This window comes from Gymnoscopelus braueri, assembly GCF_963280865.1.
Source record: "Gymnoscopelus braueri genome assembly, chromosome: 22".
Taxonomy (NCBI): Eukaryota; Metazoa; Chordata; class Actinopteri; order Myctophiformes; family Myctophidae; genus Gymnoscopelus; species Gymnoscopelus braueri.
Genome location: NC_137624.1, coordinates 39,740,708 through 39,766,749, shown reverse-complemented (window position 1 = coordinate 39,766,749; position 26,042 = coordinate 39,740,708). Strand labels below are relative to the sequence as shown.

Sequence of the window (26,042 nt, the reverse complement as noted above, 5' to 3'; positions counted from 1 at the left end):
TAATCGATAGGAAAAAAAAGTAATTTAGGGGGTGAACTATCCCTTTAAAAATCCCAAATGTTCCTATTTTTGTTAGAAATAAAAATGTCTTCATTGACGATAAGACACTTAGACACCTTTTGCAGGGTGTCCAGTTGTCAGTGATCTGGTTGTTAAGTGTGAGTCAGTGTGTGACAGATTACACACCTACATACAGCCTAACTCTGCATCACTCTTTTGTCGCCAAGCCTTCCTTCAATTCCTGCCAATCGGGTAAAGACAACCAATGAATGTACTTTCTCACTGCCATGCAATGTGTTGATTTCATCGACTACAACTATGACTAAAAATGTTGGTCGACTACCTTTTTTCACTGACGAAAACTACATAAAAACTCAATAAAAACTAGGCTATGACGACTAAAACTAAGACTAAATATATTGACAATTTCGTCAACAAATAAAAACTAGACTAAAATGTAGTGGAGAAGAGATCCAGTAGAACTAAAAGACAAGTCCTTTTATGTTCGGTTGTGCTCGGGTGTTGCTCTCTGAAAATAGCAGATCTACAAGCTCACAACGCGTCGCAGCGCGACGCGTTGTGAGCTTGTAGATCTGCTATTTTCAGCATGCACCCAAGTGTAAAATCAGTCATTACGACGTCATCAAGGCACCGCCTACATACATTTTAGTCGACTAAATCAACTGTAGATTCAGTCGACTATAATCTTATGATATTTAGTCGACTAAAACTAGACAAAAACTAAAACATTTCAGATGACTAAAATATGACTAAAACTAAATGTAATTTTATTCAAAAGAATACGACTAAAAATAGATCAAAATTTGCTGTGAAAATCAACACTGCTGCCATGTCCGACCACCGTACCTTCCGCTTGGTGAAGTCAGCATCCATAAAAATCATTCAATCATCAGATTACAAACTTTTGGATATTGTACACAGGACCGGTAACCCTGAAAACAACCCCACCCCTATACCTTCCATCCAACAGCTTCTAAAACAGAACTTCTTTTTTTTTAAGGTATAAAAAATAAAAACACATTTCTGCAATAACGGATTCAATATATAAATGATTTAATTATGCATACATTAAAGCAAGTCTATCTCACTGAGTGGAAGAGTGGAAACAAGAAAAATCCAGAGAACAGAAATATTGACAGAGCTCTACTTTTTTGTTTGGCCCCGTCCGTCTCTTTTCCCCCAAAGTAAAATCAATCTGAGCCAATGTTAAAATTCGGAAAATAATTGAGTCCATGGGCCAGACAGTACCACCAGAAGCGACCAAATTTCAATGATGGCAATTCATATTAAAAAAAAGAGAAAAGAAAAACCTAATAAATAAAGATACATAGATTTTAGAAATAAGTGGCAAAACAGATTGTGGAAACAAATACATTGTAAATGAAATATGTACCCAAATCAATAATACATACATACCATTGTATCTTCTTTTTTAATGGGGGAGCCTAGGGGTCTATTTTGTTTCTTTTTTAACAGTACATTTCTATGTGTTATATTTTGGTATATAGCCCATGAAGTTACCTACCCTCAAAGTAATTTTAAATACTGGTGCTTTATGCTGCTATAGGCACATTTCCAGAATCATCACTAAAACCTGAAACGCATAGATTTGGTATCATTTTAAAGGTTTTGTTTCTTAGCTTTTGTACATTTGAATAGCTCTAGTGACCAATGCGTTTGTCTGACGGACTCAAATTGGCCTTGAATGTAAAGATAAGAATCTAAACATTAGATGGTAAGACTTGCTTTTTGAAAAGTTAATAAAAGGGCATACAATGATGTACAAATGTATAAGCACAGAGTCTAAATTTTACTTTATTATGGAGGATTGATAACTTAATGAGACAAAACTATAACCCGGCAAAGGCTGTCATACAAAAATACCATCTGCAGATGTTTAAACTTTTCAAAATGTTCGTACTAGATTTGATCACCTTGGATGGAACAAAAAAAAAGTGACGTTTTAAGCTCTGGCCCATGGACAACCTGTATATATATACATTTTTAGACAGCTCGTCTTTCAAAGAAAAACCAAAACACCCAAGAAATTCTTAATTTCTTAGTTTCTCCTTTTATCCTTTCGCTGCATTTCTCCAAAGTGAGGCCCAACCTCGCACAGTCTTCAGCAACAGTGGATGTATAGGGCGTTTGGCTAAATTAAACTATGATGGCTTCCGTTAACCTTTTTTTTTTTAGGGCAGTAGTTTTCAACCAGTGGTCCTTGGGGGGCTACCAGGGGGTCCCCAGCAAAAAAAAGTTAACATAGTGTCACGATCATTTTTAACCACTTAGCTTTGGCTATTCAAAAACAGCAGATATACAAGCTCATAGCGCGGCACAGAGTGCCGCGCTATGAGCTTGTAGATCTGCTATTTTTTTAAAAGCTTGAAAATGTGTGCATATCATTGAATATATCAAATTTTTACAGCGAGCATTTTTAACTAAAATCTTTGCTTCTGGGGGTCCCTGGCAATTTAGGGGTCCTTGGCATGAAAAAGGTTTGAGAACCACTGTTTTAGAGTATGCATCTCATTTTGGAGAAGTGCGCCAAAGCATTTTGAGAAAACTGTAAAATTCATAAAATGTTCCTTACAAAAAAATGATTACATTCTGCATGCTGTACTGAAAAGGGGAAAACTCACAAGACTGAAGTTATCACACAGATTTGTTTACTCTAATTACAGTACAAGGATCCATAAAAATAATCACCAGCACAGAAACAAAATGCTATTCAGTCATGGTTTGTTCATTTTCCAAAACGTCTCTAAATAAAATAACGTATTACATGAAGGTTTATGCTTCTGTGTGTGTGTGTGTGTGTGTGTGTGTGTGTGTGTGTGTGTGTGTGTGTGTGTGTGTGTGTGTGTGTGTGTGTGTGTGTGTGTGTGTGGTGGGGACACATCTACCCAAAGCAGAGGAATGTTGGCTCTGAATAGAAGGAGCAAACAGGTATGGCAGTATGGCTTCACTCTCCTCTTCCTCCTCTAGAAGAATCGACCAGAGTATTGCTTCACACTGAAAACCAAAAGTCAGAACAAGTATGCTTTAAATTAGAGCCTGACCAAGTACAGATATTTGGGTCCGATTCTGTTCCTGATGATGTTGGAGAGTCCACAGATTACTGATATTTTGAAAAAAAATAATGATATATTAAAAAAGGTAGGGTAAGTGATATGTTTTGGTTAAAACAAAATGTTTTTTTTTTGTTAGAAGGTTAAATGGCAAGACCACTTTGGTAGAGGTTTGGGTTGTGTAGTTGACTTGCCATGATGTAACAACAAAGGTGGGCTAGAAAAAATAAATAAAAAATGAATTTCTCCATTGACTAGAAATGGATAATTAAAAATATGCTCCTCATTGACTTACATTGTGCGGCAAGACCACTCTGCTGGCTCTTTTTCAGCCTGTAAAACGAATGCAAACAAAGCTGATTCTGACAGTATAAAACATCACCAAACCCAGAAGTACTGTTTTTTTTTTTTCTTTTCATAAAAAAATGTCAACTTCCTGTTGATTTCACTATTTTTATTTTGCGAAGAAAACCCCGGACTGGATCCGTGGATCTGGATCTTCAAATGATAAATAAAATGGTCTTGCGGTACAATGTAAGTCAATGAGGAGCATGTTTTGAATGATCAATTTCTAGTCGATGGAGAAATTATTTACTCGCCCACCGATGTTGGTTCACACTGTCCGCCCGTTATTAAGATAAAGCTCTGCTTAGAGTGCTTTTTCTGCTGAGAATGAAAGACTCAACAGCGGTACGGGATATATTACAGCCTCATCCTCGTTTCAAAGCGCATACTTAAGGCTATAAGCAAAGGGGCAATTTGAAGACCTGTTGTGGAGGTTTGAGCCGACATTCTCAAGACACAATCAATCGTGATTGGTCGGCTGTCATATTATGCGCATATCTTTCAAAAATGCGAACTATTCTCCACTTTTGAGAGTGCTCCGCTCGGCCAATAAAAATCACACCGACCAGCGCATTTTTTGAGTGAGAATTTGAACGTTTTCAGAAAGCTTAGTTTAGGTTTTAGAAGGCGTTTTTAGAATAGGCCTCAGGTATAAATGGCTTAAAAGGAGGCCGTCTTTTGAGCTATACGGTTAGCCTGTGGTACGTTTTCACAGGTTTAAATGTAAAAAGGCAGAGGCTATTTTTTTTTCAAAAGGACAGTGTGAACTTAACCTTAACCCATTAAGACCTGAGGCCGATTCTACAAATGCCTTCTAAATCACTAGTCCCCCCCCCTAAATCACTAGTTCCCCCCCCCCCCCCCCCCCCCCCGTGGTCCCTGGCACAATGCAGGGACCAGCAGAAGATTTGTGTTAAAAAATATATATATATTCAAAACATTTCAAACACTTTCAATATTTTTCTAAAATGTTAAAAAAAATAGCAGATGTACAAGCTCACAGCATGACACAAAAGTGACGCGCTGTGAGCTTGTATATCTGCTATTAATTTTAGCCAAAATGTTGTTGCTATACTGAATATATATATATATATATAGCTCAAATCTAAAATGACAAAGATGCTTTCCCGGTTTTAATGGGTTAAGTGTACTTCACTAGAAACATGACCTGTACCAGTTAGATGAACAATAGCACACGCCACATTTTAGAGTCTGTGGCCTGATTACAAAGCAGCATGACCACGATGCAGGCTTTACATGGTATTCTTTCTACTTATGTCACGTGATAATAAGTCACATCATGATTCATGAAGTTCATTTTGATGCCCGTTTTTTCCTGTCAATCATGTCACTGAATAATAAGCGCATGCATGTTTTTTGGCAATGGCGAAAATATATAGAAAGATATGAGAGTAGTAATAACATAGCACTGAAAGTTTACTATTTTAGAACAGGAGGCCCTATAAGTAACTATACCTTTCAATCCGGGAAGGCCTTGTGGGGTAGTTGTTGCTATGTAGAGTATATAGCAACATAATCTTTTTTGTAATATAGGAATTACAGGTTTTCAAGGTCAGGTTTAGAAAGCGTTTGGAAGGCGTTAGGTCAGGTTTAGAATTTGAAATATATAACTCTTTGGGCGTGTCAAGTCAGTGGTTCTCAAACATTCTCTTAGCAGACTCCTATTTGAAAAAATAGTGCCAGGGACCCCCCCCCCCCCCCCCCGAAAATAGCAGATCTACAAGCTCAAAACACGTCACAACACTAAGCGTTGTGAGCCTATAGATTGGCAATTTTAAAATAAAAAATGTAAACACGGCTCAAGGGTTCAAACTGCTCCTCACTACGCTGGGAATGCTGGAGTAAAAGTGAGAGTAGAAAAGGCATGAATTCATCACTGTCAAGTACTTAAAAAAGCATAAACATACCCCAGTGGTGTAAAGTAACTAAGTACATTTACTCAAGTACTGTACTTAAGTACAATTTTGAGGTATGTTTTACTTTAGTGGAGTATTTCCAATTTTCATTACTTTTACTTCTACTCCACTACATCTCAGATGCAAATATTGTACTTTTACTCCACTACAATTATTTGAAAACTTTAGTTACTAATTACTTTGCAGATTTAGATTATTATTACAAAACATACATTATCCACTTAAGCCCTATATAGACTTTGGCTATTTGAAAATAGCAGATCTACAAGCTCACAACGCGTTGTGAGCTTGTAGATCTGCTATTTTCAAATGATTTTTGAAAACACGAAATGGAAGATTTCTGCATAATGACTACATTTACTTTTGGTACTTTAAGTACATTTTGAAACCAACACTTTTGTACTTTTAACTCAAGTAAATTCTGAATTCCGGACTTTTACTTGTAACAGAGTATTTCTACATTGATTGCAGTATTGATACTAACCTAAAGTAACAAATGTGAGTATACTTTTTTCCCACCCCTGCACACACATACCTGTTCTGTAGCAGATACTGGGCGTTCTGGATCTGGTCTTGTGTTCCTGTGATGGTGATGATGCGGTCCTCAGAGCCCTCTAGTGGCTCGTCGATCTTGATGGACGCCCCGGACTCGTGGCGGATCTGCTTGATCCTCTGTCCTCCCTTACCGATGATGGAGCCTGCCAGCTGCCCAAACAGCAAGAGGGGAAAAATACAGTTAGAAAGAAAGGCTGCAATTACATTCAAGTGACATCTTTAATGCCTGAGTTGGGGCACAGTCACACATACACGTCCCCCTCTATGGAAACATTATTCCATTAACTCTTTCATTGCCAGAATTATTTCAGGCTGTGTCGTCCCAGTGCCAGGAAAATGTGCATTTTTCCTCCGTTTATTTTTTAACATTGAAGTGAATGGAGCAGCAATTTTTTGGATAGCGTTATCTCCTAGTTCCTTTGAGATAAACAAAAAAAAACAAGACTAAAAAATAAATATATTAAAAAAATAAATAATAATTTAATCTTTTTTATAATTTCGTCATTTCTGTCCTTGGCCATGAGAGCCATAGTAGAATCGGACGGGAATTCCCGTTTTTGGCAATAAAAGAGTTAATAAAGAGATTTGTTACCCCCCAAAAAAGATTACAAAGACCACAGCCACTGAGTGGCGCACTTGAGTTGCTTTAACCAAATCAACCCTAGTGTATCTATTCTGGACACAAACTATGCCATTTCTGCTTTTTTAATATTTGAAAATGTGCGTAAAGTTTTCATCGTGGAAACGATTATGCAAAAATAATTGTCATTTTCAGAGCGCAACAGCCGAGACAACACACAATCTCTTCTCCTCTCGTCCCTCACTAACATTTTAGTCGTTTTTATTTGTTGACGAAATTGTCAATATATTTAGTCTTAGTTTTACTCGTCGTAGCTTAGTTTGTATTTAGTATTTGACGAAATCAACACTGGTGTGGTCTCGATTGTTCTCTTTAGTCTTTGCTTCTGTCCAGCACCTGGCACGTTGTCATTTGGATGCGTGTGCTTTGTTTACTTTTTTGCATTCAGTACAGCAGTATAACAACGCATGTGTCACAGTAACTCGTACCGTGACCATAATGTCGTTACAGTATATTGAACAAGCCTGTAGCAGCAAATCGATTTCCGTGCGCGTCACTTCCGTCGCTGCACACATTAAGCAAGACAAACGCATAAGTCTGTGTAACTGACATGTTACCCTTCATACATGCATGTGTGACCGTAACCTCATATACTTGGTTGTGCGTCGCATCGCGCATCGAAAATAGCCGATCTACAAGCCTTGTGGATCGGCTTGTAGCAGTGTTGATTTCTTCGACTAAAACTATGATGAACGATGTTCTCTTCGACTACCTTTTTTCACTGACGAAAACTAAATAAAAACTAAATAAAAACTAAGCTATGACTGAAACTAAGACTAAATATACTGACAATTTCATCAACAAATAAAAACTAGACTAAAATGTAGTGGAGAAGAGATCCAGTCGAACTAAAAGACAAGTCATTTTATGTTTGGTTGCGCTTAGGTGTTGCGCTCTGAAAATAGCAGATCTACAAGCTGCGACGCGTTGTGAGCTTGTAGATCGGCTATTTTCATCATGCAACCAAGTGTAAAATAACTCATTACGACGCCATCAAGGCACCGCCAAAATACATTTTAGTCGACTAAATCAACTGTAGATTTTGTCGACTATAATCTTATGATATTTAGTCGACTAAAACTAGACAAAAACTAAAACATTTCAGATGACTAAAATATGACTAAAACTAAATGGAATTTGATTCAAAAGACTATGACTAAAACTCAATAAAGATTTGCTGTCAAAATCATCAACACTAGCTTGTAGATCGGCTATTTCCGATGTGTTACAACGGTGCACAGCTATGTATGAATCGGGCATAAAAAGCAATCATTTTCAGCAAAATAACTTACATCTTTAGGTATGGTGACTTGTGTTGTAATGACGGGGCCTCCTATGTCACTGTATGAGCCTCTGCCACCTGGAAGGAGAGAAATCCATGAGGGTGTTAAGTGACATAACACCAACATGACCTTTAAAAGACATGATTACAGAAATAAAGAATGAACAAATGACACGATATCGACCTGATAATACTCACCAGACTGAAAATGGTCCCAGGAAGAGTTGTTGTCTTTCAAAACAAGAGGGGACAAACAAGAAAAGAATAAAGATAAGAGAATTTCAAAGAATACAGTACCACACAACCAGAAGAATACACCGTGCCTCTGTTGAAACCTAGCATCCCTGTTATGGGGCTCTACAAGCTCACAATGTGACCGCATTGTGAGCTTTTAGATGGGCTATTATCTGCAAAGATATTTAGAGTAGAGTTCAAGTCGGACCCCCGTCTTGTCTTGCTCTCCTCTTTCTTTGCCCTTGGATAAAAATGCCCCCCCCCCCCACCCCGAAAAAAAACTACATATTTTTAGAATATAAAGAAATACTCACCATATCCACTGCCGCCGCTCTATATTTCAGAAGCCATGAAAGAGAAAAGAAAAATCATACGTAAAAAACAAGGAAAAAACAAAACATGCCATTATATGTCAAACCAAACTATTAATAGTGATCTTATTTTATTTTTTTACTCTTAAATTTTTATCCCGCGATTTTTGTAACCCATTTTTTTCACCCGGTGCCAATTTCCTAAGTGATCCTGGGCGCTACACCTGCCCTACACCAGCGCTACACCAGTCCCCTTCAGCCTAGGGAGGCCAGGGCCGAGCTCATGCTTCCTTCTCAATGCATGAGAGCCAACTGACCTTCTTGTCACCTGACAGGGGGGAGTTTCCCTGGTAGGACGTAGCGCGTGGAAGGAACACGTTATTCCAACCAGTTCCCTTCCCCTCCATCAGGCGCCCCGGCTGTCATGGGGGAGGCGGTTTTAGCGACCAGGATTACTACATGTTTTTGTGAGGGTATTAACTACCCTAGGAGACACGGGGAGAACATGCAAACTCCACACAGAGTAGGCCCTTTCACCAACCCCACATAGGGTATGGGCGCTGATGACGCGGAGGAGAAGACACGCCCCCAGCGCCCACAGCGTCCCCGGCGGGAATCGAACCCAGGACCTTCTAGCTGTGAGGCGACAGCGCTACCGACTGCGCCACCGTGCCCCCTAAGTAGTGATCTTATATGATGTATAATTCACTTGACAATGCGCTACAGAGACGTTTTAAACATTCACTTTCTACTCATACTAAATCGTTAATTGATTTGAAAAATATTGCTAATCAATAATCAAATCAAATAATCAATTAATATCAGTCCCTGTCATTACAGGTGAAAAGTGAAACAAATAAAAACAGTGAAGATCTACAAGCTCTTGTATATGTAGAGCTTGTAGATTGGCTATCTGCACTGTTTTTGCACGACACCGTGTATATTGTTGATAAACTGTATAAAGAATTGTGCCTACAAAATATATTGATATATAAAGAATCACAAAAATATTTTTTAAACGTGATTCTCGATTAATCGGAACAATAATCGACAGAACAATCACTAATGATCAATAGATGCATCCCTACTTGACAGTGTGTTACTACAATAGGTTTTTTTTGGGGGGGGGGCCTGGACTCAGATAGACAAACACTCATTTGTAGACAGAGGAGCTGAAAAGGTCTCTATTCAGGGATTGTTTTGGTTTCACCTCAAATTCATTTGCAAATCCAGCGGCTCTCCAGACTGCGTACGCTGCTAGCTCCTTGGTAACCAAGGAGACAACTGTTGCCAGGCAACGACAGGCCTTAGACCGCTACGTTTTGCCTGATGAAAAGGACTAGTGTCCAAAGCCACTGGGCTTCAGCTGCTACGCCATCAAAATAATTCCACGCCATTATTTGCGAAACGCATGACGTTTACGAACGGCTATCAGAGCTACAAATGAGCCGTTTTTGATGCCTGCGAATATACATTTTCACCCCTTTATCCATATTGTATACGTTGGCTATTCAAAAATAGCAGATCTACAAGCTCGCAGCGCGTCACTTCGTGCCGCAAGCTTGTAGATCTGCTATTTTTGAACATTTTCGGAAAATCTTGAAATTAATTTTGTAAAATTTTGGATTTTTTAGATCTACAAGATTTTCGTGCCGCGCTGCGAGCTTGTAGATCTGCTATTTTTGCACATTTTCGAAAAATCTTGAAATTAATTTTGTAGAATTCTGGATTTTTTTTGACAAATCTTCTCTTCAGAGGGTCTCTGGCACAAAGCATTTTCAGGCAAAGGGTTTAACTGTTCCTCATTTATCTGGGGACCCCCTGGGGGTCCCCGGAAGCCACGTTGAGAACCAGTGCAGTAGATCAGTGGTTCCCAAACTTTTTGGCTCAAGACCCCAAAAAGAGAAATCGGATGTTTGCCCGGGACCCGAAACTAGTGAAAATAGCAGATCTACAAAAATCACAACACATTGTGATGCGACCGCTTTGCGAGCTTGCAGATTTGCTATTTTCACTACTTTCTTAAACATTTGATTTCTAATTTAGGGAATTTATTTTATTATTTTAATTTTATTATTTTGTATTATTATTATTATATTTTTTTTGTGGAAATCTTTAGAACATTTTAAAATAATATTCATGAAAAAAATACAGGAAAAATAAAGGGATATTCACTCGCTGACCCACGAAAATGGATCCGCGACCCGACAAACAAATGGGTCCTGACCCACCGCTTGGGAAACAGTACAGTAGATTATACAGTAGATGAATGCACTCACCATGCTGTCATAACGGTCTCCTGGCCGGCCTCTTCTGTCACTATGGAGGGATAAAGGATCATTTATGCTTCAGAGAAAAGGTGTCATGATGAGACAAAAAGATGCATTGTCAGATATACCTATTTTATTGCAGGGGGGGGTGTTGCAAAACATTATTTTGCCAAACCATACATTAGGCTTTTGGGGGAAGTAAATTACCACCAAGTGATTTTAGGCTACTTAATCCATTGAGACCTGAAACCGATCCTACATGTCTCCTAAATCTCAGCAGTATTCTGAAAAAACAAATGTTTCTATATCAGTGGTGCTCAATCTTTTTCATGTCAAGGACCCCCAAAATGGTATGTATTTGGCCGCGGACCCCCATCAAAATATGTTGTTCCAGGGACCCCCCAGAAGCAAAGATTTGAGTTAAAAATGTTCGCTTTAAAAATATATATATTCAAAGATTTGCACACATTTTTCACGATTTTTCAAAAATAGCAGATCTACAAGCTCGTAGCGCGGCACTCGGTGCCGCGCTATGAGCTTGTATATCTGCTATTTTTGAATAGCCCAAAGTGTAAAATAATGCTTTTTAGCTCAAATCTAAAAATGACACAGTTCCAGGTCTTAATGGGTTAAGAATAAGCCAAGCAAACAGAATTGGAGTTACAAGCGGGTTTTCTCAGAGGGGTGGATGACATCTCCCTTATAAGGGATAAGGTGAGAAGCTCAGTCATCTAAGAGAGAGTATAGAGCCACTGCTTTAGTTCTTTGCCTAGAAAGGAGCCAATTGAGGTGGTTCAGGCTTCCTGGTTGCCCCCCTCAGGGAGGCACACCCAGTGGCCTAAAAAAGGTTAGAGGAGCGAGTTTGTAACCGAAAAAGGTTCCCAGTTTGATTCCCCGGAACCGGCAAAAAACTAATCTGGGTGGAGAAGTCAATGGCCACCACTTACCCCTCCCCCAACACCTCTGAAGTGCCCTTGAGCAAGGCACTGAACCCCCCAACTGCTCAGTGGTTAAACGGTATAAGACTGCGGTTGTACTATACTAGAGAAGCTCCCAGCCTTTTAACGTGCGTGTGTCTGTGTGAATGTGAAGCAGGGCGTTCCTGAGAAAAAGAGAATTTGTTCTCAGCGAACCTCCCCTGGGTAAATAAAAAGGTAAAAAAACCGTTATGGTTATATAACTCTATGGTTTGTGACTGGCACGCTGCGAAAAATGCTGCTGCATGAAAAACACTGTGCCGGTTTGGTGCCATCTGATGTTCTGGAATCACAGGCTAGGATACAGATGTAGAGATGACAGTACAAAATAGAGGAGAGGAGACCGATGAATGGGAAAACTTGAAACACTGAATATGGCAGCAGCAACAACCAACATACTGTAAGCCAACCAATTGACAATCTTTTGTCTGATACTTTTACTTAAGTAAAACATTTGAGCACTTTTCCCACCACTGGTGAACACACTTTATTTTGTGCCTTTCCATTTTCCTCCCAATTTAGTCGTTACGGCAATTAACACATTCCATGCCAGACGTTAATCTCATAATGTACTCACCAGTGCCAACGTGTTATTGTTGTTTTTTTGTTTTTTTCACGTCGCCATAGACCTTGTTAAAATCCTTAAGATTGAGCTGTGCACTGTTTGTAAACATCACCGACATCTCACTAATTCTACCAGTGAAAACCACGTGTCAAACGGAGCTCCATTGTTGTAGTTAGAACGGTTTACGTTAAACAGTGATATGCGAGGAGAAAAAACTACAAGGAGAAAATGGAGTTTCAGTTTCGTCATTAGAACGAGGGCCGACGGGATCGGCAAAACCGGATCCCAAATAATTCCGTTTCCGGTCGTCAAACCGGAACCGGAAATGGATCAAAAAATTCCGAAAGTGCACTTTTGGTGAAATCAACGCGAACCGGCGGTTCGCGTAGATCTACGCAATTGGCACGTGGCGGCTTTAAATAGGTTCGCGTAGATCTACGCGATTGGCACTCAATGTGTTAAGGATAAGGATAATTCCTTTAACAGGTCCGTTTATGAAAGTCCTTGCGGTCTTGTTTTCAATGAGGGCCTGTGAGCAATTAGGGGTTAAGAGTCTTGCTCAGGGACATATTTCATTTCATCGACACATTTTGCTGGCCTGGCCTGGAATCGTACCTGGGGCAACCAGGGCCTCTGGATCCCTAGGCGGCCTCACTAACCACTCAGCTATGGCCGCCCCTGAATTCCCAAATTCCCATTTTTAATTCCCAGATATAGTCCCCGTCACTCTGCTGACACCCACCGACTCGTCTTGGGGGAGGGGCTGCGGACAACCACGTCTCCTCCGATCAGTGTTGATTTTGACAGCAAATTTTGATTTAGTTTTAGTCATAGTCTTTTGAAGAAAATTCCATCTAGTTTTTGTCATATTTTAGCCATCTGAAATGTTTTAGTCTAGTCTCAGTCGACTAAATATCATAAGATTATAGTCGACTAAATCTACAGTTGATTTAGTCGACTAAAATGTATGTTGGCGGTGCCTTGATGGCGTCGCAATGGCTGATTTTACACTTGGTTGCATGCTGAAAATAGCAGATCTACAAGCTCGTAGATCTGCTATTTTCAGAGTGCAACACCCGAGTGTCACCTGTCACACCAGGCCCTACCAACCAACCTGTAAGACGTGCCAGTACAGTGACAGAGATCACCGTCTCCGCCCGGCTTCCCACCCCACTTACACCACCAATAGGCTAAACCCACAGCAGCCATATTATTGTTAAGAAATTGGGCCTTACTTCCTTCAAAAGGTTTTTTACCAATGATGCTAATTAAAGTTGTGTTCCATTCTGGTCAAACAGAGTCATGGTGCATGGAGTATATTGTGCATGTTGGCTCACTGCTACACCAGTGGGTCTCCAGGTACCCTCATGGGTTCCTTGAGGGGGTTCCAAATGGCCCCTTACGGGTGTGTAATTGAGAATTATGGGGTTCCGTGAAATTCAAACGTTTGAGAACCGTTTGAGGAAGGGGCCCCAATTTCTTTCCAATATGGCTGCTGTGCATATGGCCAAGCCGGATGCATCGTGGAGGATTCAAACCCTTAAGTGTCCGCTGTGTGGCGGGCAGGAAATTCACCCCTGCACCGCCCGGACACCCACACACCTGTTTTTTAAGTAATGACATACTGTACATTTGTGATTCTTGTGTTGCACACAAAGAAATTCCACAAATATGTATTTTTTCAGTTTCAACTGTACATCGGGAAAAATTAAATATATCTGTGACTCTTGTTTTGTGCATGTGTGGTTATTCAGAGATCTCTATGCATAATCCTGCAGGTGAAAAACCTCTGTACTCACTTTGGTCTGTCATCCATGCTGCCATGATAACTGCTGTGGGAGAAGCGATCCCCTCTGAAAGACCAGGAAAATGACAACAATCAGAAAATGTCCAATACTAATTGATGTGAAAATGACTTAAAAAGGAATTAACCACTTAAGGCCTATATACTTTGTAGTACAATGAATAGCAAAACTAGCACATCTACAAGCTCACAACACACGTTGTTGAGCTTGTAGATCTGCTATTTTCATCTATATTGTATCTTCTTTATGATTATTTTCAACTTTTTAAACATTTCTTAAATGTTTTGAAATATTTTGTCTATGATGACATGCCCAAAATAGGGATGTCAGGTTGAAAGTGTATTAAAAAAATAAATATATGATTAGAAGCTGTGTGTGATGTATGGGAGAGAAGGAAAGAGTCTATGTAACAACATTTATTCCCCTTTTTCTCCTATTTGTCCCCTCTTGTTTTTTTTCAATTATATATATTTAATCCATTATGTGTTGCTCTATTTTATTCATTATTATTATCATACTCTTATTTTTTTCCTTGTCCTTGTACTTTAATTGTTACTATATTAGGCGATCGGTGTGGGGGAGGCGGGAGGTACAATCATGCACTAATTGTACAATAGCTTACATTGACACTTTTGTACCTCGTCCTTCCTAAATAAAAAAATATGTTAACCCATTTAGACCTGAGGCCCATTCTAAAAACGCCTTCTAAATCCTGACTTAAGTTTTCTGAAAAACGTCCAAATATTTATTAAAAAAAATCAACAAATGTATGTTGCTATATACTGTACATAGCAACAGGAACCCCAAAAGGAGTTCCCGTCCTGAAAGGTATAGTTACAAATAGGGGTTCCTACCCAAAATGCGTTAAAAAGAAGAGGGAAAAAAATGTATACAAATAATGAAGCATAAAGGACAGTGCAGTGCTGCTCACCCTCCTCTAGGTGGCGGCGGCGGGGGGAGAGGCAGGTTGCGCGCTCTGCTGCCCCCTCGGACGCCTCTGCTCAGCGGCGGGGGTGGGGGCCCGCGGCGGGGGCTCATGTCGTCGTACTCCCTCCTGGAGGGCGGCATGGGTCTGCCGCCGCCGCGGCTGGGGGGCAGGCGCTCGAAGCCGCCGCGCCCCCCGCCGCGCATGGGGAAGCCCCCGATGGGCCGCCGGCCTCTCTCCTCGAACATCATGGTGAAGCCGCCGTAGTCGTACGTCTCGTCGTAGAAGTTGGGGTCGTACGGCTGGGCGCGGCCTTTGATTGGAGCCTATAGGGTTTGTGGGGAGAGGAGAAAGGAAGAAGAATGCAACTTCAAAAGAAAAGTGCGAGCTTTGGTTGAAGGTCTTAAGCACTGATCCACAGCAAACACAGCAGAACAAAATGGCATCTAAAATAACAATGACAACATAGTAGGGCTGGGCGATATGACTTAACTCATTGAGTGCTACGTGTTTCACGTGTTTTACCGCATGGTGCAACGTGCCAATCACGTGTTTCACGTGTTTTTGAAAAAATAGTCAAAAAAACGTTTTTTTTTTTTTTTTAATTCAGAACCCAAGATATCATAATTTGAAGATTTGCAGCTCCATCCACTCCTTGTTTAACTTATAACTGAAACAGGCTGTATCTCGCTTCCTAAGCACTTTTTTTTTTACTTTGAAAGAATCTCTGGCACTGGGACAACATAGCCAGAAATAATTCTGGCACTCAGTGAGTTAAGATCAATATCACAGTTATTTCAAACTTTTGGCTCAATAACGATTAACCCATTCAAACCGGGAACGCATCTGTGTAAGCACTTTATCCATATTTTATACTTTGGCTATACAAGCTCAGAGCGCTTGTAGATCTACTATTTTTGAACATTTTTGACCATTTGTGCAAATATTTTTTCTTTATTTTTTTTAAAGGGAACATTTGTGATTTTCTCAAATCTTTGCTTCTGGGTCAAGAGAAATATTTTTTTCAGAAAACTGTTAGGATTTAGAAGACATTTGTAGAATCCCCAGAAGGAAGGATTTGAGTTACAAATGTTTGCTTTAAAAATATACAGTATATATATATTCAAAGATTTGCTTTAGCAGATCTACAAGCTCAAAGCACGGCACTCGGTGCCACGCTATGAGCTTGTAGATCTGCTATTTTTGAATAGCCAAAGAAATCTAAAAATTACACTGATTATTTCCCGGTGTAAATGGGTTAATGAAAGTTTTTTTTTGTTTTCACAACAAGTTCACAACAAATTCAAAACACGTTGCTTGTTTATCAGCTATTTTTACTATTTTTGTAGGCCACAATTGTACCACTATAAGTATAATACAGAGTTAAGTGCTTAATCAGACTAATTGATTTAGTCAATAATAAAAAATATATTAGAATGATGATATTTAAGAAGAAAGAAAGTCTCGTTATTGGTTCTAAATGTTAACAACAATATGGCAGCATATTGGTTCTAAATGTCAACAATAGGTCCGTGTCAGTTAGTTATGTTTTTCAGGGTTGAAACCTTACCTCTGACACCAGCTCCAGGATGACTTTAATACACTCAACAACTCGCTCTGGTTTCCCTCCTACCAAGACCACTCTGTCTGTGGAGTGAGGACAGCACTCCTGGAACAGCTTGATGGTGGTCTGAGTATTCTACAGGAAGAAAACACAGCATTTCAAGCAAACTCGTGGCGAAGAGCAACTTGACGGAGAACTTGCAGCAGCGTGGTCTTGTCTTACCTCTCTCAGCTCCTTTATCTTGGCACCTTTGACCCCGATGATGCCCCCGGCCAAGCTCTGATGGACCAGCAGTCGCAGCTCGCAGTCGAACTCCATCCCATTGTAATGCTGGTACTTCACAAAGAGTGGTAAATTAGTGAGGTCATAGGATCTTTGGGATTATAAACAGTAGTTTCCATCAATCTGTTTCATGCAAAGTTTTCACAAAAAAAAGTTTTTTACTCTCGTTTGAAGTTGTTTCTGTCTTTCTTGAAGAGTTAAATGTGCTAAATGGACACGTTTCCAAATACACAAAGCCCTACTAAAGAATAAATTCAGATGATAAAACAAATAATGAATGACACTTAGGGGTGTGCCGATACACTAATTTCACCAAACGATACGATACGATATTTGGCTCACAACTTCGATACGATTTCGATACGCACTTTTATTATTATGAAAAAGATATGGGGGAGAAAAAAAAGCAAATGCAAACAAATAATTGTTTTTGCATTATTCAGACATGCGAACTTGTAGCTTAAAAAACATGTCACCCTTTTCACCTCGGGGCTGTTTGCATGCCTGATTATTATTATTGTAAAAAAGAAAGAAAAAAAAAGAAAAAAATCAAAACGATATTTTTTTTCCCCAAAACGATACATATCGTCAGGAAAACGTATCGGGATATATCGCGGGACGATATATCGGCACACCCCTAACACTATTTGTTTATTTAAAAAGAATTGTGTTTATGTTCTATAGCCTACACTTTAAGATTAACCAAACTTTTATCATAATACATTTCATGAATGCGTTTGAATGTGTGTGTACTGCTGCTCCGTTCATTAACATTGCCCACGTATTCTGTAGTGATGCTTTTTGTCATTATGTAGCATTAAATCAGTGTATCCAACTTTGAAACTCAGGTGCTGATTTGGTCCAAATAAAAGCCATAATAATGTGGGATAATCTCGTTCAAGGTGACCGTGGGCAGCCTTGGGGAAGCATAACGACAGTGCACACAGTTTACCCACAAGTGTAATTAGAAGTTATAAAAAGGCAGGTGGGCAAAAGTCAGCGGAACTAGCACTCTGTACCGGTGAGTACCGACCCGATTCAAAACATGTCTGTAACTTAATGTCGTTCATGAATAGTCCTTATTGAAAGAGACGTTTCCCAGCCTCATTCAGTGTGCAGCTCAATCAGCGACCAAGCAGGCAGGCCGTAGAAAATATTTTTAGGACAAAAGAGCGTCTAATAATATACCTCTCACCTGACTGGAGAAATAAGTGAGTCGTGGATGGAAAACATGCATAAATTCACATCCGTTTGCATTTCTGGAAACGCTGGTAACATTTGCGATACATTTGTATGTACGGTAAACCCAACTGTAGAGCGGTGTAGGTTTGTATTAATTGCTAAGTTAGTTCATACATGCATGAGTGTAATGAAGTGCACTACCTCCTCCAGAGTAGGGATGATCTTCAGCAGAATGTCTCCGATAGTGTCAATGTTGGCACTCACACTAAGGATCCTGTCGGGAATATTTGGGCCAAAAAAGGAATTAAGGCATAAAAAGAAGGAAGGACAAAACACGTACAAAAACAAAAACAAAAGCTTGGCTACAACATGAGTGAGAGGCAGTTCAACAAAAAACAACAGAGTTATAAAGAAAAAACTGATTTGACTTCAGCATATAGTAAACAACTTTCTGGACGTCTTCCCAATACTGGGCTGATAAAAAAAAAAACGAGCAGCTGACATGCACTTTGATCTGATCTGATCTCAACACTCAACAAAGAAAAGAGAGAGAGAGGCCTGACGACAGGAGGAGGATGGGCAACTTGAAAAAGACTTCAAAATTAACGTGTTGCACAAAGACTGGCCACAGAGTGCAGAGAGAGAGAGAGAATTCTAGAAACCATCCCACCACCAGCACTGATTTGGGGGAAAGGGGAGAAAACTAAAAACATGACAATCGCGTCACCGGTTTCCCCTTCTCATTGTGACAAAGGGGTGGGGTTGGGGGTGGGGTGGGGTTGGGGGGTACGGGGGACAGGGGTGGGGGTGAGGGGGGAGGGCGGTAGAAGAGAGCAAATTAACCACTTTCAACCGGCCTTTCCTATTTTGGACAGGTCATTAAATCTCACACACCGGGGGGGGGGGGGGGGGGTTTAAAACAAATTACAGATTTTTCCCAACAGTTTTTCGTGTTGAGTACATCCACACAAAAAGTGAATATTATGCGCGGTAAAGCGATCACAGTACCTTTCTTGGGGGATTAAGCTTCCGCACAGCAAATAAAAGGCATCAACCTGTATGAATGATGCATCGACTATATGAAACGTTTCGGATCGTTTATTCGTCACGCCACCCCCCCCCCAGTGTGTAAAGACCAGTGGCGTCAGTTCAGCAAAAGCTATGGTATGGCAAGGTTAGGGTTGCTAACTCCCAGAGATTAAATGAAGGGACACCTATCCTGGGCGCGGCCGAAATGTTTTTTGGGGGTCAAACCCCCCAAAATGCATAGAAAACTATGCATAATACCTGTAACACAATACAAACAATTATCTTACACCTGCATTAGGCTACTATGATTTTTTTATATATATATATTTTATTTTTTTTCTGGAGCCAAGGTATTGCACCTGCCATACCTTGCCATACCCAATTGACGCCCCCGGTAAAGACCTTCACAAGCTAAACTTTTAAAAAATGGGCGAGAAAATTTGCGAAAATAGCCAATCTATAAGCTCACGTATAACGTATAAGCTCACAACGTGTCGTGTGAGCTTATAGATCGGCAATTCATCATATGCCTAAGTATACGTATAGGGGCTTAAGTGGTTAACAGAGCAGGGGATGGGGGGGTGGGGGGGCGGAAAAGACTGAGAGGAAATGCGAGTGGTAGCCAACTACTTGGTGGGCACAGGAGAGGACAGGAGCAGTGGGGGTAAGGGGGGGGGGGGGGCATGAAAGGTTTAACAGGCAGATCTTATCTGATGTGGGGGGGGGGATGCAGCACATAAAGGAAATAAAGACGACAACAGTATAATGAGTGACAGAGTGGGGGGGGGGGGGCAGAGGGCAGAGCCTCTAGCCAGCGCTTGCGGAGAGTGATGTGGAGAACAGTGGGGGGGATGGGGGGGGGGGGCTTGGCACAAAGGAGAGCGAGAGAGGAAAAAAATAATCTTGCTTTCCCCAACTTTCATGATTACATTAAGATTAAATATCACAGCAAGGAAAACAAAAATAACATCCAACAGCTGTGCTCCTACGCACACAGACACAATGATTGGTTCTTCAGTGGGTTCTTTGGGGTGGTACTGCTGACATACAATGAACCTGTTCAGCCCCTGGTATGGTTCTCTACTGGTTCTTCAGCTTAGGCGCCTCTAATGGTTCCGTATAGCACCATTTTACAAAAGGTGCTATATAATAATATATCACCTTTAACTCATTGACTGACACTGACGAGTACACTCGTCACTTCGCCTGAGGTCCACGCTGCCAATGACGAGTTGACAAGTGTGTGGCGTTTTCAATAGTTTACGCTAGAGGGCGCTGTTCGCCAACCTACGAGTGATCCTATGACTTCTGGAGAACAGTAGATCCGTCCGATCTAATGTTAAAGGATTTAGGAAAATATACATTTCTGTGCTTTCCGTTGCTTTTTGGTGAAAACAAGCCACATTCAACTGCCCACAACTATGGAATGGACTATTAGCTGTGGCACATTTTTGGGCGGTGTAGCCGCCCCTATAAGTGGGGTTGGGACACCTCATTAGTACACATTTGCTGTACTGTGATTGGCTCATTAGTACACCCCTAGCTGTACTGTGATTGGCTGACTCTATTGGCTGACTCTATTCAGCACTGTGATTGGCTAGCGAGACACATGATGACATTAACTGATTCACTGCCAATCACGTAGATCTACGCGAACCTATTTAAAGCCGCCACGTGCCAATCGCGTAGATCTACGTGAATTTTATTTATTTTTTCAATTTGACCCAAAGACCAAGGAGATATGATTTTTCGAAGATCTAGACTCCTATCCACTTCCTTGTTAACTTAAAAATTCGGTATCTCGGCTCCTGAGTACTTTTTTTCTTTTTCAATGAAAAACTCTGGCACTGGCTAAAAAAATATGAAAATACCTCTGGCAGTTAATGGATTAATAACCCATAAATAGGACTATGCACTTTTTAAAAAAGATATTTTTTTGAAGTGAGCTTCCATCACTGTGATGACCACTTCACACTGGGTGTGATTTTTATTTATTTTTAAGATTTTTCAAAGGTTAGTAAAAAAAACGCTCGGAATCGCTGTCAAGGGCAGCTATAGATATGTTTTAACTCTGGCAGTCAATGAGTTAAGATAGGTGCTACATAGCATCAAAATAGGTTCCCCTGATTACGAGCCAAAGAACCATTTTTAGTGCTATTTGTAACTTTTGAGTATTTGTATCATTCTCTGAATGGGAAAATTTACTGGATTTGTAACGGAAATAACAATGTCCAAATTAATGGAAATGCTTCACAATGTGACGAGGGGGAGTAAAGAAGACAAGAGAAATCAAATGGAACAATACATGTCTCTTAGAAGTGGTTGGGGGGGGGGTTGGGGGGGTGGGGTGGGGGGGGGCTGGGGGTAGGGGTTGGGGTATTATATTATCACGTATATATATAAAAAAAGTTGAAATGAAACAGAAGGCAGGTTATCAAAAGACACGTTCGTTTTCACTGTATCTAATCAGGCAGTGAGGCAATAACTTGGTGGGACATACCGCTCTGGGCCACTGCTGTCAGGGACTGATACACTGGCATTGTACTGCGGTGGTGGTGGTGGTGGTGGTGGTGGAGGTGGTGGTGGTGGTGGAGGTTGGCATTGGGCAGAAGGGGCATTCATTCAATCACAAGATGATCAAGTAACGGTGCCCAGTTTAAGGACGTAGGGGCACAGATTATGGGCGTGGGTGGGCCAACCGGGTAGTGTCAGGTGGGTCGGGCGGGCGTTGGGCGGGCGTTGGGCGGGCGTTCAGGGGCGGGTCGGATGGTTGTGGCCAACGTCAAGGTGGGCAACGCAGGAGGAGGGGCATGACGATCCGGGAACATGATGGGCAACGGAGGAAGGTTGGCCAAAAGTAAAAACAAAAGTAAAGGAGAAGGGAAGAGGGGGGAGAAGGAATACATTTTAATTGAATGCAACGCTGTACTGCATCACTTGTACTTTGTTCCCAAAAAAAATAGCACTGAAAATGTGGTTGAGCGCTTTTAAGAACTGTTGAGATAAAAAGGTTAATAGCAGTGCTGACTCTACCAGACTAATAGGTCTTTAAAACACCTGTAGAGGGGCTGGTTGTCACATCTGAATGGTCCGCTATAGCACAGGTTTTCAAAGTGAGGGCCATGGGGGGCCAATTGGAAAGGAGAGGAAAATGTAATAATAATATAATTATTAATTAATATATAAAAAATATGTATTTCAATTCCAATCATAATATTATTATGCCAGTTCAACCACTTTCAACCCACGTTTTTTGGGCATGTTTTGCCTATTTTGGACATCAATATTCTAAAAAGACATTCTAAAATGTTCAAAAATAGCAGATCTACAAGCTCACAACACTGGGCCATTTTGCAATATGGGGGGCCACAGCCAAAGGCTATGATTATTTGGGGGTCCTTGGCATAGAAATGTTAGTGAACCCCTGCACTATAGCGTCAATACTGGTTGAGGGTACTGAAATGAACTACAAAAACCAAGACTCTCTGTGAAACACTCCTTTCCTTTCTTTCATACCCACTTCTGTCCAAACAAGCCTAAACCATGTGTGATTGATTTATTTGAACGTTATGTTAAAAAAAAAGAGAGAACAATGCAATGCATTCACTGAAATAACACGTCAAGGATACGAAAACACAATAAAGTCAGCGACTCATTTCCATTGTGGTCCTTGGTCTTGTACAAACAGACATAACAACAAAGAACAGACAAAGTGTTGTCCGTTCATGTGAGCCCAAGTATAAGTGATGTATTATTAGACTGACAAGTGGCAATTCTTTAGTCGGACAATGAAATAATTGGGAACAAAAAAATCCAATTTCCACTGTAATGAAATCAGCGGCCCTTGGAAATCATCATCATTCCAAAATGTGTCTTGGGTACTTTATCAGAACATTAGAAAAAAAATAAAAATATATACGTTTAAAGACATTCAAGGCACTATCTTTTTGGAAATTAAACAAAGTAATAACGTTTTGGTTTGTTTAAGCCCTTATGTTAACAGAGAGGGTTTTAGCCACCTCCTTTCTTCCTTCAGGGGCAAAGAGTACCAGAGGCATGGTATGCGTTTACTCACGTCTGTGCGTAGAGATTTTATGTTCTTGCCACCCTTTCCAATCACAGCACCTGCATTCTGTGGAGAAACAAGAGCTTTTGTTACAATATTTTAACATAATACAACAAAAGGGCATTTGTATTACATTTATTGACGTCGGAATACATTTTACACGGTATCGGCAAATTACGCTCAAAGCACCACCCACGAGTGTAATGTCATTATGAACTATGACCTGAAATACCCCAATACTTTTTATCAATTCATTTTGTTATTACGTGTTTATCAAACTCTAGTCCAGGGGTCTTCAACAGGGGGTCCGGGACCCCTAGGGGGTCCTCAGAGTTACTACAGGGGGTCCGCCAAATCTTTGTGTGATATGATTTTTCTTTTTACCTTAACACATTAACCGCCAAGAACGTAGTCCTACGGTCCGTTAAATCCAACTGTTAAGCGCCGAGACCGTAGCCCTACGGTCCACGGTCTTTTCGCGCTATAAATGTCCGGGTTCACTTTCGGAATTTTTTTTATCCACTTCCGTTTCCGGTTTGATGACCGGAAACGGAATTATTTGGGATCCGGTTTTGACGATCACGTCCACTCCCATTCTACAGACAAAACTGAAACTCAATTCTCTTCCTGTAGTTTTTTCTCCTCGCATTTCACTGTTTAACGTAATCCGCTCTAACTACAACATGGATGCCCCGTTTGACACGTGATTTTCACTGGGAGATACGTTGAGATGTCGCGGATGTAAACAGCCCGTGTACGGCTCAATCTTAAGGATTTTAACAAGATCTATGGCGACATGAAAAAAACAAAAAAACAACAAAAACACCTTGGCACTGGTGAGTACATTATGAGATTAACCTCTGGCGGTCGATGTGTTAACCACTTGAACCCTAGCATCCCTTCTCTGAGGAGAACTTTAGCCAAAAATAGCCGATCTACAAGCCCACAACGCCTCGCGCTGCGAGGCGTTGTGGGCTTGTAGATCGGCTATTTTTGGCAAGGTGTAGGTGTAGAGGGAAAAAAAGAGCAGACCAGGTAAACAAAAAAAGTATAATCTGAAACACAATTTTATACAATATAGAGGGGGTCCCTGCTTCATCTCTCCCTCAGCTAGGGGGTCCTTGGCCTGAAAACGTTGAAGACCCCTGCTCTAGTCAATATTGTGACACTAGGATATCCTTTCTAGTGAACACAACAATGATATTTATATCCCACTTCCTTTTAAAATGTAATATCAAAAAGTCTTATTTATTAACAACATCCGCGGCACATTGTCCTTGTATTCCCTTTTCTCCACCCACAGAGAAAATAGAACAGACACCGAAACTCTAGCAAGCGTCCGCAGTGCGTGCAGCTGGCGCGTTCACTCTCCGTGGGTTACCAAGGATGCCAAAGTTAGGCAGGGTGCATTCTTTGAGCACCCTGCATCCAGTGGGTCACAGGCCCTAGCCACTAAAGCCCTATATAAAATGGTAAAATGGTGCATTTATATAGCGCCTTTATCCAAAGTGCTTACAATGTGCATTACGTCCACCCATTCACACACACAATCACACACCAACAGCGAAGGAAACCATGAAAGGCACCAACCTGCTCATCGAGAGCAGGTTAGGGTTCAGCGTCTTGCTCAAGGACACTTCTAACACTAGCCCCGGTTGAGCCTTCCGATTCCTAAGTGGCCACTCTATACTTTGTTGTACGATGAATAGCGATATATTCATAGATGTGCCATCGTCACTATTTTGGAAGGTTTTGAAAAATGTTTGCATTTTTGGGGGCAAATCCATGACCCTGGGATCTGGAGAAGTACCAGATTGTCAGGTCGATGTAATTACATGGTCTACTGAATGATGGGAACTTTACTTTGCTCTGAAGCAGCACCCGCAGCTCCACCATCTCGTCTGTGTTGCGAGAACGCTTGAAGGCCTGCTCCTCATCCATGTCCTCCGCTGGCCTTTTACCTGACAGACAAAAACATTTATAATATCCATCAGACAAAGCAGACAAACAAACATCTTGCAAAGACGGACTGGCCACAACAGCAGCCCTGTACAACAAATAAGCATTCCTTCATGAAAACAAATGTAGAAGTTGCAAAAAACTATACAACTATACAAACCAAGCTCCTTCCAAAACACGTTTACAAACGTCAACTGTCAGAGTGCTTTTACGAGTGTCACCCCATATAACCTCACGTCGGCACGAAGATTGACATTTAGAAATGTCATCGAGACAAATTTATATTGCCCCTATCAAGTCAGTAAAGTGGGCTTCAAGGGAAGCTGCTGTATTATAAACGGTTACAATTCAATTTGTAAAAAACATACTGCAGGTAAATTCACAATATGAACTAAAAAATAAATAGCACCCAACAGCTGACTATGGCCCCCTTCCCACCCACCGGATCGGTTTTAATCAGGCGCCAGTTTTATCTGGGCCGGTATCCAGGCTATCCTACCACATAACACGGGCAGATCTGGTCACAGACCCCAGAACAGCGGTGTCTTGGACACGAGACATGCACGACCATCTGACATGGCCACATGACGCCAGACACAGATTTCCATATCATTTTCATGTACAGTAATGACAAGAGCATATTCACATTATACTGCATTCTAGTCTGTGAGTGAGAAATGTACTGTAATATTGGTCTATATGTAGGGCTGTCACAATTACACATTTAACATGACTTAGTCACTCAAATAATTAAGATTAAAGATTTAATTGTGTGTTTGGCCATTGAACATTGGAACATATGAAGCGTTTTAGGCTTCGTAATAAAAAATTGCACATGACAAATAACTTAAATATGTAAAGAAATTATTGACATATTTAATCATTTTTATACATGTAAAAAAGAAGCAGAAATAGCAGATCTACAAGCTCACAACGCGTCACTTTGTGACGCGTTGTGAGCGTTACAAGCTCACAACGCGTCACAAAATCTGCTATTTCTGCTTTTTTTTAGCATTTGAAAA

The 26,042-nt window shown here is 40.7% G+C and overlaps 1 protein-coding gene across 3 annotated transcripts in view; it reads right to left on the bottom strand.

The window, feature by feature from the left end:
* Window positions 1-1,982: 1,982 nt before the first annotated feature.
* hnrpkl (heterogeneous nuclear ribonucleoprotein K, like) overlaps window positions 1,983-26,042 on the bottom strand; it is a 27,327-nt gene continuing 3,267 nt past the window's right edge. Inside the window, exons 3-17 of one of the 3 annotated variants that reach the window (XM_080419615.1) lie at window positions 24,925-25,022; window positions 23,071-23,127; window positions 21,496-21,539; window positions 18,168-18,240; window positions 16,725-16,838; window positions 16,509-16,637; window positions 14,945-15,264; window positions 14,008-14,061; window positions 10,676-10,715; window positions 8,400-8,418; window positions 8,050-8,082; window positions 7,862-7,929; window positions 5,910-6,079; window positions 3,388-3,425; window positions 1,983-3,036 (exon numbers count right to left, since the gene is read on the bottom strand). In XM_080419615.1, the coding sequence (XP_080275741.1) occupies window positions 3,032-3,036; window positions 3,388-3,425; window positions 5,910-6,079; window positions 7,862-7,929; window positions 8,050-8,082; window positions 8,400-8,418; window positions 10,676-10,715; window positions 14,008-14,061; window positions 14,945-15,264; window positions 16,509-16,637; window positions 16,725-16,838; window positions 18,168-18,240; window positions 21,496-21,539; window positions 23,071-23,127; window positions 24,925-25,022 (1,262 nt within the window). In that variant the 3' untranslated portion in view covers window positions 1,983-3,031. The remainder of the gene's footprint in view (window positions 3,037-3,387; window positions 3,426-5,909; window positions 6,080-7,861; window positions 7,930-8,049; window positions 8,083-8,399; window positions 8,419-10,675; window positions 10,716-14,007; window positions 14,062-14,944; window positions 15,265-16,508; window positions 16,638-16,724; window positions 16,839-18,167; window positions 18,241-21,495; window positions 21,540-23,070; window positions 23,128-24,924; window positions 25,023-26,042) is intronic. The other 2 variants (XM_080419616.1, XM_080419617.1) reach the window with 2 other exon arrangements.